This window comes from Lichenostomus cassidix, chromosome 3 (genome assembly GCF_008360975.1).
Source record: "Lichenostomus cassidix isolate B80296 chromosome 3, HeHo_3.0, whole genome shotgun sequence".
Classification (NCBI taxonomy): domain Eukaryota; kingdom Metazoa; phylum Chordata; class Aves; order Passeriformes; family Meliphagidae; genus Lichenostomus; species Lichenostomus cassidix.
The window spans coordinates 18,141,486-18,156,165 of record NC_139483.1 but is presented as its reverse complement, the minus strand read 5'-3'; the positions used below and the strand labels follow the sequence as shown (position 1 = coordinate 18,156,165).

The following is a 14,680-nucleotide window of genomic DNA, read 5'->3' as shown; positions in this document are numbered from 1 at the left end:
GTAAACCAGCTCTTGTTTAATTTTTATACTGGCAGCTGGTAGTTCTGCAGAACCCCAGAGAACAAGAGAGAAGGTGGTGACCACCATTCCCTAAAAAGAAGGAAAAGACACAATGAAACCTCAAATTTTATTTAATCAATTTACACAAATCCACAGCAAATTAAACACAAAATAGCATTATATACAGAGTATTACTTACAATACATTACAGATTTGATTGGTGTAGTGTGTCAGCTCTGACATGATACTCAGTTACAGTAAATTCCTTTACACAGCTGTATCAGGATAGAGGAATGTAATGCAGCTAAGAAACACTTGGTTTTCCTCAGGTTCAGTGATGGCCAAATCTCAAGCTCACTCATTTCTGCAGAAGTGTGAAGTGCTGTCAGACAAGGTGGTCATGGCACCTGTACAGTATTGCCTCTTCCATTTCTCCTTTACAGCTGCTTCAACCTTGGTTATGGAAGTCAGTAGAGAAGTACAATAGAACATAGACCAGGCTGGCACCTGCTTTTACTGGAATTCTGATTATTCTTTGCTCCAGCTGTAGCAAGTCAAACATTTGGAACCAAGTCAAGATGCCTTCAGCAGCTACCTCAGAGTGCAGTGATCAGGAACTGGGGATGCAGAACAGATGAAGGAGGCTGTGTGGAACAAGCCACCTGCACAGCCTTTTTTTGGGGGAGAGTCAAACCTTTAGGTGACAGCAGCACATACTTCAGAAAGATAAGACCCAATTCTAAATTCTGTTCCCAGCAAGGCAGAATATTACAAATGTTTCTTACATATAATGCAGGAGGAGCAGATTACAAGATGGAGCTGGAAATTTCAGCTGACAAAGACAAAAACAGTTTACACCAATTTTGTTTTTCTCTCCTGGCTTCCTTCACACAAATAGTGAACAGGAGTCACCAATGCAAGATAACCATGTTCAACACCACTCCAATAGTGAAGATACTCACTATAGGATTCCCTGTAGGTACCGTAAATAAAGTGAGGGTTTTAAGGCTAAAGTACTCAGTACTATCAATCTTCAGAGAAGTTGGATCAACTTTTTAAGCATTTTTGACTACAAGTTAACATGTGCAGAGATTTCTAGCATACTACGCCTTCTACGGTGATAAGATGGAGGAACAATCTTACAGTAAGACCTTCCTTGACCTACTTAAACTCAGCAGAGCTTAATAATAATGGAGAGGGATGTAAATCCAGTTGTAGCTGAAGCCCAGCACATTGGAGGCAGCACTGGGAGAGCTGGACTAAAAGCTGAGTCCATACTACTGTCTGGAGAGTTGGCTTCTCCTTCCCAGGCTGTCGTACCTTTGCATAAGGCCCCAGCACGTTTCATCCTACACTGAGTGCAGCTGGCATTGTCACATAATGCAGTTACAAGGTGAGAGCCCAACACCAGCTTGAACTTCAGAAAAAGCAGTATTGGCTTTACATGGGAACTTCAGAGACTGAAGTTCTTGGGTCTAATTCTAAAGTTGCTTTTGGAAAACAAATCATACATGGAACATTGAAACTGCAGCAGTTACTGCCAGCATGAAATACAGAATTTCACACTATGTGATTTTGTTAAGAGACTAAAACTGCTGTCAAATATACCCAATTTAAACAACTGCATAAAGCACTCAAGTCAGAAATAAATAACAAAGCAGTTCAGATACTGACAAGTGTACTAGAAACTAAACATATTCTTGCTAGTGCAGAATTTAAAATATACTCCAATTTAAAATTACCTTCTGAAATTTTGGGATGGGGAGCATAGTTCTTTTTGTTGCTTAACCAGAGCCCCATGGAATTTTCTTCCCATAAAGTTCAGCCTCTGTGCAACACCCTGCCCTGCAGCCCTGTAGAGCAGAAGTGCTCACCTAGCACATCACACTGGGATGGCCTCGACAGCCTCGATGAGGTTGAGGGCCAGGCTGTACTGCCCGTGGTTCTCGGGCAGATGCTCGATCACTTTGCTCACCAGCTTGGCTGTCGTTGCAATTGGCACTTCCACATTCTGGATTTCCTGGGGGTCCTGTGTGCAACAATAAACACAGCATTTACTTTGTGAATAAGCCCTCCAGAACTTTTATAGGACAGATTGCTAATGTTTATAAACACGATTAGGCTGATGCTTTGATCCATGACACTGCTTTACCCTCCATGAAACAGACCTAGCATGAGGAAAAATGGGGGGGAGAAAAATATTACTTCCAGGAGTAAGAGAGAGCCATTCAGATGTCACCTCTGTCTTGGTGAACAGAAGCCTCAGAAAATCAACCTGTATTCCAAACTGGAGCTTAACTTACCATAGCTTTGAGCCAAGTGCACAGTGTTGGAGGAAGCCTGCTGAGGAGTTCCATGCCATCCTTGATCTGTCCATGGAGCAGAGCAAAGGCCAGCCTCTGCCCAGCCAGGATGAGCAGCTGGGATGCCAGCACTTCTTTGTCAGCCACCTGCAGAAAGGCCTGAAAGCAGAGAAATGGGAGGAATTAGAAACCCTAGCAGTGTGACAGACTGAGCTGCAGGCCTGAAAAGCAGTAACAAAAGGCTCTTGATAGTAAAAGGACAAATAGTCTTTGACACTGTTTCTTGTGTTATGTGTTACTGTAACAAAGCACTTTATTAGCAGCATCAGAGCAGATTAGCAGGAGCATGAGATCTGTGTTACAGCGCAGCAATATATTCCCCCTTCAAGGAAGGGAAGGGGTTTTTTGGTCTTATTTTTTTTTCTTTCCTAAGAAAAATTACAGGCAAAAAAAGCCCATTTCTGAAATTACCAATTATAATAAAACAAAAAGGCCATGCTGGTTTAGACCAGTAGTGTAACTCCCTGTCATGTTCCCACTAGTTGTAATGCACGTATTCTTAATGGGAAAATGGAAAATGAAAGGTAATTACTGGTCCTGGAAAAGTACTTTTATAGGCTCTGACTTTTCAGCCTGGGGATTTTTTGAGCTTGATGAATCTTGCCTAACCCTTCCAGGCATCTTAAGTAAGTGAAAAAGCAATTTTAGCAGAATATATTGTGTAGGTTAAAGAACTTTGAAAGCTGTTCTTACCTCTTCACCGAGATGGTCCATCCCATAACTGTACAGTTCACAGACATAATGCCTTCTGACCAGATCCTCAGAGATCTGAAGATACTGAGCCAGGTCTGCAGCCAAAGTTGGCCAATTCTTGCCCTTTTCAAAAGGAAACAATTCCTCTTCTGAGACTTCTTTGTCCTTCTGTGATGAACACAGTGTTTGAACCGCTGCACTCACGACTTTGAGCAGGAACTTCAAAGCAAAAATCACAGGTTACTTCAGGGTTATTTGTAACTTCAGAAATTTTAAGAACTTTCAGTACAAACCTTCTGCCTACCTGCTGTCGTATGGATAACATGTTTGGATCCATATCCCCACTAGGTAGCAGCTGAATTGATGTAAGGTCTTTGAAAAATGCATTTTTGCCCTAAAATTGAGAACCAAAGACAGGGAATTGAACAAATCTGTGTTGATCCAATACTAAGCAGTTTACTTATTTCTTACATTTATTCTGTACTGCATCTTCTATTTTGCTCACAGGGCAAATCTTGAGTAAAGGCAAAAAGAGAATGGCTGAGAGTAATATTGTAAATAAAAAAAAAGAGGCACAGGAATAGGATCTGATTTTACTCAAGACATAATATGCATTCTTAAATGGTAAAAGGTAGTATAATTCTTTCTGCTAACAGATAAAAAAAAGAAACATAAAACCTGTGGAATTTGATCTGTGGTAAAATGCTAAAACTAGACTCAAATGCTTCATTAGAGTTTGCACACAAGAACCTGTGGCAAAAGGAAAGTAATATTCTGCATTTATAAAATTTCAATAAATCATTTAGAAAACAATCTGAACAGTATTCCAGGATTAAATAATTTTCTCCACAGCAGGAATTAAATGACAGTCTACACCAGTACTTTGTGTTTAAATTTTCTTACAATTGTCGTGTGGTTATGACAGGAGGAAAAAAGCTCAATTTCTAGTATCAGGATCAAGCTCTGATTGTAATACTCTGCATTTTAAATGCAGTGAGTTTTTAAAGTGGTTTATATGGGTTAAATGACAAGTTGTTTATTCTCTTTGAGATGCTCATAATTCTGGAATAATCATCAGCAATAATGGATACAACAGTGACACTAACATGACATTTCTGACCTTTAAACGTTTATGTTTCCTCTGGTCTGGCATTTCTCAAAGCAACTAGAAAAGCTTGTCATCCAGTGCTCTGACCATGCAGTATTTTCAGGCCAGCTAATAATTAAAGAGCTGATCTTCATGCATCTGAGGTCACTACAAATCTTTTATTCATAAGGAAACTCACCAGGTTTGGATCTCTGCCTGAATTCTGGTGACAACTTCATTGATGTACCACAGTGGACTAAAGACTTCCATAAAATCATACAGGAACTGTTTAAAGTGCAAAAGCCAGCAAATATCCCACATACCAAGAAGAAGGAGTATTATTTAAGGCAATATTACCTCATCTGCTTTCAAAAGCCATACCTTGCTGTCAAACAGTGACAGTGGCTTCACACTCTTCAGGGAGAGCCTCATGATGGCGTAGAGGACAGTGCAGAGCACAAACTGGTGCTCCACCAGCGGGTAGTGGATGCGCTTCTGCTCCAGGGCCAGCTCCACGATGGACACTGGGCCCTCCACCGACACCCAGGCGTCCTCAGTGTCCAGGACAGGAGCCTGCATTTCATCACTGGTGACATCTGCCTGCCACAGCAACACACAGAGGCACTCACACACAAAATACCATCTACACTGGCCTGCTCTGCAAAGGACGTGGCCTAAACCACAGTGCCCTGCAGTGAAATTAAAAAGAAAACTTCATATCATTTGGAATCGTTTGTCTGAACTGTACAGAAATTAAGTATAACCATACTCTTCGAAAATAGATTTTTAACCCATTAGTTCCTTGTTTTCTATGGGAAAAATAAAAATTTACCTCTAGCAAAGTTTGCAGAAGTTCTGAACAGCAGCCAAGAAAAGCTGTCATTGCTGTGTCACTCATCCCTACGTCCTGGTAACAAACAGTAAGATTTAAATTGTTTCAGCTGGAATTGAAACAGGCTTTTATTAGCTCTGTACATTTGAGAAGACAGTTGTTGACATAAAATACATAGTTAAGCTCCATTTCTTAACCTGTTATATTTAAATGTAAACAAATACTTAAGTACAACAAAGAATTAGAAACAACAGGAAAATTTGGAATAAAGTTAAATGTAGCCATTTACAATACTGTATCTCCAATGAAGACTGAGTCAAGTAATGCCATCTAGTAAATTTAATTTTCTGATCGTATCGGTTGTCTTCCAAAAAGTTTTAACTAATGACATTATGCATGAAAAATAATAGTAATTTGTCATCTTATAGTCTTAAGCCTACCCTCTATAATATTTGAAGTCATACTACTGTTCTACTCGGCTTTTTCAGATAAAAATTAATGTATACTTCTTAAAATTCAACATTTTCTCTAGGGCTGCATTTTGATTTTTTTTTTTTTTTTGAAACTTTCAAAAATAAATCACAAACTGGTATTAAATTTAAGACATTTCTATTTATTTCTTCCTACTCAGACAAAAGTAGTATTACTTGCCCGTCTGCATAATCTGTCCTTTGGAGCTTTTCCAACCTGTTAAAAAACAATTCATCAACAACTAAATAATTTTCATGATAGTATCTATTACCTACATTTCAACCTTTTATTACTATTTCCCGAATACAAAATGAGAAAACAGCTCATTACAGAATTTTATACATGCACATGTAGATAGTTTCAAACAGTTTCACAAATATTTCTTATTTAGCAATTACAAGCTAACACTGCACTTAAGTCTTCAGTATACAGCCAGTGTTGGTCAGCTGCCTCTAATTAATTCAGAATTAATTCAACATTCAACATTATACATTCAACATGTAGAATTAATTCAGAATTAATTCAACATTCAACAATATACATTCCTTCATCAATTCCAAAAGTTAGCTACATAATAAACCAAATAAACAGTGGTGGTTTCTGTGGTTAAATCAAAGATATTCCAAATATTTTTTAAAACAAACAAAAAAAGCTGTTTATAAATACTAGTTTCTCTTTTCAATTAGTAATAAAAGCAGCCTCCAAACCAGTCAAGATACTGAACTCACCTTGTCCATAAGATATGTAGCAGAAGAAAGCCGTTTTACTATGAATGTATTCCACATCATCAGAGCAATACCTAGAACAATCACAGACTTGTAAACTCTAGGTGAATAGAAAAGGGATCTTACAAGATAGTGAACAAAACAAGAAGGAATTGTGAGTTATCCTCACTGCTTTATACTTGGAATTTAGATTTCTCAGGTGGAGGCTACACTGGTGATCAAATACAGTCATAAGTGCAATTAATAATTTGTTAAACATATGATACTATGCAGACTGGGTTAAACACTGCAGGCACACAGAAAGAGTGCACCTTGTTTGCATATATAAATAGTCTACAAAAAAGAAAATGGTCATCACCTTCATTAAAACAGGGTATCAAGAAGTGCATGAAAAGTAATTGACTGCAATTGATGTTCCTCTATTTAAATACAAATTAAAAATGATTTCAGGGTAATTTTATTTTAAAATGCTTTTAGTTTAAACACATCAACTTTGTCTAACTAACTTATCTGCACAGTTCCAAGGGACACTCAGTTTCACCATGAAAGAGGGAAGCATGAATGTCAGCAGAAAGTTTTAGGGTGGTTTTAAGACAAAATGGCCATCACTATGATGAGCTGCATACATTTACTTTAGTCAACAAACATCCATTCTGTTTTACCATTTCAACAAAGATAATTTTTACTAATAGTTTTGTACTTACCATGCTGAACGTGAGCATTAATGATGCATCTCAGATGATCTATAGACCTATTGAGAAAACATGCTTCCTTATGGAAAAAAATAAATAAGAGAACAAGTTACTACATTATTCAAACCTTGTTTTAAATGTAAATTATTAATTCTTAAAGGGCCCAGATAGATTACATTAAAGCTACTTCTTTGACAGTTATAAAATTTTTAAGTTACTCTGCTGTTGCAATCTTCTCCACCAGTATCTGACAAACACATGTACATGGCAAGATTTGTTTCAGTAATCATGAAACAAACTGTAATTTCAGGGGTTTTTTAGCATAAGTACTGGTAACATACTCTTGGCTGAAAGGCACCTCCACTGACTAGTTATTTTTCAAATACAAAATCCATTTCTGACATTCATTTTTACTCAATTTTGTTATGATGGAATAAGTCTTTAACAATCTCAGAGGAACCTTCTACCCTACATCAAGTTATACAGCACAAGCCTAAGGAGTGCTAATTTAACTTTTAACATCATCTCAAGTTAGGACAACATTTTCCATTGGAGAAACTATAGGCCACCAGAGGAAAAAAAAAGGAGGTTTTTATTTTCTTTCTTATGACAACTTTCAACAGTGGCTAGAGAATCTGAGAACATTCAAGAAACCCCTCTTTCTTCTTTAAACAGAATGGATTCTAGTCTAAAAATTTAGTATGCTGTGATTTGTTTAAGCATATTTAGAACAGAGAAAAATTCCCCTCTATTTTGCAGTACTTAAACTGTTCAGTATGTGCAGTACATACAGCCAAAACCCTTCTTCAAACTGAACCCAGTTTCCACACTCCCAGTTTTGAGAATCTGACAGCTTTCAAACATATAGCCCTGGCTTTGTGAGGTGCCATTCAGCCTCAGGACACACATTCATTTCCGCAATTCTATTTCCACTTGCCACTTATCACAGAAAAATTGTACTTAGTGACTGCTTTCAAAGTCAGTCTTATTAATGTTTTTATGAACTACTACAAACTTGTGAAGCTGCTTCTATTGAGCTGGTCTTAACTATTACTCCCTGGAAATGGAATTTTCTTACCTCTGGGTCCTTATTCCACTGCACTACACATTCCCAAGAGCAATGAGCATGGAGTACATCCACTTCAAGACTACATGGAAATTGCTGATATGCTACTTGCAGCAGCTCTAGAAAAACAAAATCTAAAGTTAGAAGACAGACCTCTTCCTACTAAAATTTCTCTTACTTCACAACAACAGTCTCTGCAAACTTTTATGATTTGAAAAATGCATGTTATTTTCTTACCTAGGATTCTTTCCAAGCCTGTATCTGATCCTGGTTCCTCAAGAAAGAGATTATTATGCATTTCCACAGCTTCTTCAGTACTATCTGTATTGTTTTTGTATTGGGCCACATTCAGTATAATAGGACTGAAGCCTTGCTTAAAAACCCACTTTGCTACAGTGTCAGCAATACCTCCTAGGATATTGGAGAGAAAAGTATGAGGCAGAGTCAATGTATTGCAGGTTATTTATGTTACAGAATCTAAGGACAAGAGACAATATAGGAGTATTAACGACTACCTTTAATTACATAAGGGTAACTCTACCAATTAAAAAAAACTTCCCAGTCAGCTGATCAGAAACTTACAATGCAGTCTTTACAGTAATAGCTTTTTACAATTTTAATGCAGTATTCTACATGACTTGCACTGGTTTTTAAATTAAGAATGGTGTCCAGCAGAACAATTTCCAGCGCAAAGTACACCATTAAATAGGTAAATTAAATAGGTAAGGATGGCTCAGAAGACTATTAGAAAGAAAATCAACAATGTCTCCAGGAAAAAAAAAAATGTACCTTTTCCAGCTTCAAGCAATTTCTTAACAGACAGTCTGCCCAAAGGCTCAGTCTGGAGTGATGAAACTCTTTTTGTCCTTTTGTTCACTTTGCTGTGCAGTAGTGTTTGAAGTATCAGGCAATCCTCTAACTGTTTCAGCAAAAGTTTCCAATATTCAGTATCAAGGGAAAGTGCTTCCCAGGATTCCGTGTCAGAACCTACAATTATTTGGGAAAACTAACAGAACATACGAACTGGTTTAGGTCTGCTCATTTTGAAGCAGCACAATTTTGTTCATTAAAAAATGCATAGCATTAAAATTCAAAGCTATATCCCAAGAGCTTCTGCATTTTAAAGAATAATTTACTTCAAAGCATGCATTAACTATTATGCAAAGATCAATTACTATGCCACACTGCACACAAGTTGCACAGATCCTTAAATAAAAGCCTAAAGGAAATAAAAGGACCTGAAATATCATCTAATAGTCCCATTTTTAATTTCATATTTTGCTGAAAAGTGGGTTAGAATCCCTTAAAATATTTAATATATTAATAAAATTATAATTATTATAAAATATTTAATTTTAAATCCTCCACACTTTCCCCAAATCAATGATTCATCCACCTACATTTCCATTTCCTATCATATTGAAAAATATATATCATGTACCCACAAATATTGGATCACACCGCATGGTGGTTCTGTGCATTATTTTGATAATTCTCATGTTTATCAGTAAATGCTCTGCCAGGAAGCCCAAGAATCTTTCCAGATTGGTAGAGGAAAAAAAAAGGGCAGAAGAGGGAAATATATGGCTCTATGGAAGGGAAATTTTGAAGGAAATAAATCTGTTACTTTTTTTTTTTTTTTTTTAAGCAGAACAGAAGAAACAGGGACAAAGAAGAGGGCATGTGTGTGAAGGATAATATGTTGCAACATACCAACACCTCTATTTTGCAACACTGACAATTTTGATAAACAGAATTGCAGTTAAGGTGAGTGTGCAGGAATACTAAAACACTTCCTGGTGATCTAGTTAAAATTTATGAGCAGACACAATTAGAGGGCTGGAGCACCTTTCCTATGAAGACAGGCTGAGAGAGTTGGAATTGTTCAGCCTGGAGCAGAAGAGGCCCCAGAGGGTGCCCTTATTGCAGCCTTTCAGTAACTAAAGGGGTTCTACTGGAAACAGACTTTTTACAAGGGCAGGCAGGACAAGGGGGAATGACTTTAGAGACAAACAAGGAGGTTTAGATTGGCTATTAGGAAGAAATTCTTCACTGTGAAGGTGGTGAGCACAGGTTGCCCAGGGAAGTTGTGGATGCCCCTTCCCTGGAAGGGTCCAAGGCCAGGATAAGGATGCTCTTGAGCAACCTGGTCTAGTGGGAAGAGTCCCAGCTCATGGCAGAAGGGGGTGAAACCAGATGGTCTTTGAAGTACCTTCCAAGCCAGACCATTTTCTGGTTCTATTTACAAGACTGAACATGACCTACATCCCATCTAATCTGTTCAGACACATCTGCCTGGTGCTATTTGGAAATGGAATTACGTTTTCCATCTTGAATTGTAATGCTCTATGCAGTTTCACAGCTTTAGTCACAACTTGGTAAAGGTATTTATTGCCAAGAAAACCAAGCATCCCTCATGTTAAGAAGGGATAGTAACATAGGCACTACAAAAATTCAACAGTATACTTTAAAAAAATAAATCACAACTATGTTAAAACAGGTTTATCAACCCAAGTTCAGTGAACTTCTCAAATTTATGCGGAAAGTGTGTAGGCTTTAAATTTGTCAGCATCATTTGCTATCAAGTGAAAAATTCAAAGTCCCATATTTAAATATGTTTAGCAAATAATCCTGACATATAATTAATTCATCTCAGCACAATATTCTTCAAATTTAAATGCAAATGTTCAGGCTTGCAGGTTGGCACACTGGCGCCCAGGTTGCAATGAGGACAACTGCTTAGTTGTTAGTCTATTCCCAAGACAGCTGCATGAACTGATACAGTAAATAGAAGAGAAGGGGAAGGTGTGACTAAGTTACCTTTTTCTCAGTCACGCTGTCGATGATCTGTGCAGTCACAGAGTGTCCCACGTGGGCAGACAGCAGGGCAGCCGCGTTGTTTTCAGACTGAACGCAGGCCGTGCGCATCTGCTGCCACCAGGGGGACACCGACTGAGTGTCCCACGACTCGTCTATAGCGACTGCAGGCAAAGGGAGAGCAGCAAACTCAGCTCGGGTCATCGTGCAGGAGCAACCAGCCCCAGAACCAGCACTTGGGAACACAGCTTGTCCATGAGGAGCAATTTCTGATTACTCCACATGATCATTTTCCAGATATGTAGCACACAGGTTCTGGATTGTAACTCAAGTTTAAAATAAAATGCAAATTTCTCACTCTCCAAAACTCATTTGCAGCAAACAAACAATCTGAATCACTAGGTAGCAAACCTGCTGCATGCTTACTAGATCTAAGGGATATTACACTTCACAATGCAGACAGATTCATTTGTGATTTCAAGATGCCACACATATTCAATGCACTCGAGCTGTCTCCCTTCAGGCTACCTTGTGTTCAGCAGCACTAATTTATTCAGACAGCAGCAGTAGCTTATTCACGTTTGCAGTTTCAAGCTGATAATGCTGCTCTGTAGTGAAGCAGACAATAAGTGAACCTGGCACAGACTTATCTTTAGCAGCTGTGAGGTAGGAGAATCAGTATTTATTCATATATACAACAGATGTACAACCTACCACAAATTATGGCAAACTGACTTTACAGAGTACTCCTCAAGTTACAGAGATGTTGAATAAACACATGCTGCTAAAGTAAGAGTGTCTCAAGGATGTCTGAGAGCCAGTCAGCACAAATTAAAGAGATGGGACTACACATTCAAAACATGTGAGGAAAGTGAGCTAGACAACCATGTTCTGGTGCCAAATAGGAGTTGTGTCAACTTAGTATAGAGTGAGAGTGAACACATGGCATGATTAGTTAGTCCAAGAACAGGCAGCATTTAGTTGTGCTGCATTATTTGTGAAAGGGCAAAACCCAAAGTGATAATACAGGCTAGTCAAAGTAGGAAATTTCTAGTAATAATAATGGTTGCCTTTAAGTATTTCAAATGTACATCTTACCTTTCATTTTGCTCAGAAGTGACAGCATAGTGTGAAGGCAACTGACAGAATCTGGTTTGTCTAGGATATCTTTTTCCTTGGAAAGCCATAAATTGAGAAGGAGTGACTGTAAAAAAAAAAAAGAATATGGAATTAAAGCAGTAAAATGAAAGTCCAATATTGCAACACTTTCTCAAGCAAATTTTGTGTCACAGAACAAAAATGCCATATCCATGAACCATTAACACAGAAAGTTAAAAGTATACTGCACAAGGCACCCCAGGACAGATTTTGAAATTAAATAATACAATCAGTGGGTTTAATTAGAAAGATATTCTAGAAAACACTCCCTTTTGAAGGTTCAATTTGGCAAACATAAGTAGTTATTAATATTACAGTTGAAAATTTTACACTTGTAGTCCTAAATGCATATTCTAGACATTCCCACTAGAATATCCATATTTTCTACTAGAATATTTTCTTTTTTTTTTTTTGCTTCGATATCTCTTTAATGGGAAATACACATATGGGCAGCTAAAGAACTGAATACAGTGGTATTTGAATACAGCCTGAATGCAGCACTAATCCAACAGCCACCATGCAGAAATTCTCCTTTCAATATTTTGTTTTCAAAGTACTAAATCCAAGTTTTGAAGTAGGTAATAAACATCTTACCAACAAGGTTTGTGGGCTAAAACCTGCTGATTCCAGTGCACGACACATTTCCTCTGTGGAACTCTCCCCACACAAACACTTCCAGAAGAAAAAGCTGCCTGAAGCAAGAATTAGTTGACATTATGAATGGTATCTAAAACCACAGTCCCTCTCCTTACCCTTATACAAAAGGCAATCCATTGATCAGGTCCCATTGAGTGCAATACAGAAGAACAAGACACATTCAGGATCACCTGATGTTCACCTGTCTGACAGGTTAAACCACAACAATTTGTTTTTCTGATGCCAAACAAACATGGGGCAAAGAGGGTTGACATAATGACACATCTGACCAGAGCATGTTAAAACAAATTTGTTATTATCATTTGTTATATTACTTTAATAGTCAGTGGTCACAACGCTGATGGATTTGCTGCCAGAGATGTGTTAGGTAACATGTAAATTGCCATACATACTGTCTGTTGTGCTCTATCAGCGCTGGGGGTTTGGTTCGGGTTACCATGTACCATGTAGGCTGGTTTATCGCACGATAAGGTCTCTGTCGCGACACTGATCTGGCGTCTGTCCTCAGCACCGCCACCAGCTCCGGCCCTCGGGCACCGTCCAGTGGGAACGATCCGCAATTACACCTTTGCTCCTCCAAGGGCTCATCCAAGAGGAAATGCCTTCCTCCACCTTCCTCTTCTCCAGCCGCATTACAATCATTCTGCTCAACACTACTCAGTACCATCAAGGGGAAAAACAGACCTCTGGATCTGACGGCACTGACTGGCACTGTGGCTGAACTAGAGAACCAACCTGACACTGAATCAGTGACAACTCTACTCAAGAAGAAATACTGGAAGTCATCTCAGTGAGAGGAGCAGGAGTGGGAAGTGCATGAGGCAGGCTACTCCAAAGCAGGGCAGCATGAGAGCATGCTCATCTCTGAAGCTAAAGTCAGACGTGCCATTAACTCAACTCTTAGGCTGCTGTGACCATGACAGAAACAGCAGGGTACAGCTGCTCCATGTTACCACTGGCCAATTTAGTGGTGTTAATAAATGAATGAATGAACAGTGGTTACATGGCTTCAGGGTAATTGTATCCACAGATGTAGTTAACTGTTATTAATATTCATTTAGGTATAAAGACTTGCCCTCCAGCTAAAAGTAGGAGTCTAGAACTAGCAGTTACATACTACTTCAAGGCAAGACAGGTTGCTATGGCCCTCAAATTGAGGCTAAAATATTTATACCATATTAAATTAAAATCAGTCTGAGTAATGCGACAAAGAGAGTTCAACAGCTCTTACCTAAAGCCACATATTCTCCATCATCCATATTTTTCACAGTAATCACATCCTTATCATATTCTAGATACTCTAAGAACATTTTCACAGACAACACGTCCTCCTTCTCATCAGTCAACTGAGTGGTAGTTTGAGTATTTTCTTTCTTGTAGTTCTCCAGTAAAGTTTCAAGCCTATGGAAATCTTTTTCTTCAAGACGAAGCAGTTTAGCCAAGTCCTTAAAAGCAAAATAAAAAAAAAATCTTGTGTCTCAACATTTATACAAGCAGATGGTTTCTGAAACATAGTAAAAACTAAAAAAGTCAAAAGTGTCCAAATATTTCATTTTGAACACAAAAAATGTCTTTTAGAAGGGCCAAAATCATTGAATAATCTCCAAATCAGTTATTCACATAGTTCAAATGAAGAGTTTTGTCTAGCTTCCTTTTTAAGGACCAGAACAGATACATTTCCCATTTTTAGATCCTGCTCATAGCATAACAATCACCCATCAAGTAAACAAGCCTACAAAATACCAGTATGATTTTGTAACTATATACGCAGCTTTGCAAATCATATTGAAAGCAAGCCAAATTATGCTGCTACACAAGCTTCAAAATTTGTGACTTCTACAGGTCCCAAAATATCCCTTCAAAACCAAAGTTAAGAATATCTTATGTACTTTGGATAAAGGACTGAAAACAGGAGATTGGGGTTTTATTTTCACTTCTATCTCAGCTTTATGTGTCTCCTAAAGAATATTAAGTAGATGAATCACCAGACATTTGTATGAGGCTGAAGGGAAGGTATTATAAACAATTACTTCATTAAAAGTTCCAGGCCACAAAAATGGGTAACAGGCTTACCTACTTACTTCATTTGAAGCTTTGAAAATGTATTTTTATGCCTAAA

At 38.1% G+C, this 14,680-nt stretch overlaps 1 protein-coding gene across 3 annotated transcripts in view; it reads right to left on the bottom strand.

Annotated features, from left to right (window-relative positions):
- Positions 1–113: 113 nt before the first annotated feature.
- Positions 114–14,680, bottom strand: part of RAB3GAP2 (RAB3 GTPase activating non-catalytic protein subunit 2) — a 43,222-nt gene continuing 28,655 nt past the window's right edge. For all 3 annotated transcript variants that reach the window (XM_085054764.1, XM_085054765.1, XM_085054766.1), the window contains 16 exons: positions 13,793–14,006; positions 12,499–12,596; positions 11,845–11,950; positions 10,750–10,910; positions 8,719–8,935; positions 8,167–8,340; positions 7,942–8,048; positions 6,876–6,942; positions 6,175–6,245; positions 5,627–5,662; positions 4,976–5,050; positions 4,525–4,743; positions 3,361–3,450; positions 3,057–3,275; positions 2,304–2,462; positions 114–2,029 (listed from right to left, as the gene is read on the bottom strand). In XM_085054764.1, the coding sequence (XP_084910890.1) occupies positions 1,883–2,029; positions 2,304–2,462; positions 3,057–3,275; positions 3,361–3,450; positions 4,525–4,743; positions 4,976–5,050; positions 5,627–5,662; positions 6,175–6,245; positions 6,876–6,942; positions 7,942–8,048; positions 8,167–8,340; positions 8,719–8,935; positions 10,750–10,910; positions 11,845–11,950; positions 12,499–12,596; positions 13,793–14,006 (2,160 nt within the window). In that variant the 3' untranslated portion in view covers positions 114–1,882. The remainder of the gene's footprint in view (positions 2,030–2,303; positions 2,463–3,056; positions 3,276–3,360; positions 3,451–4,524; positions 4,744–4,975; positions 5,051–5,626; positions 5,663–6,174; positions 6,246–6,875; positions 6,943–7,941; positions 8,049–8,166; positions 8,341–8,718; positions 8,936–10,749; positions 10,911–11,844; positions 11,951–12,498; positions 12,597–13,792; positions 14,007–14,680) is intronic.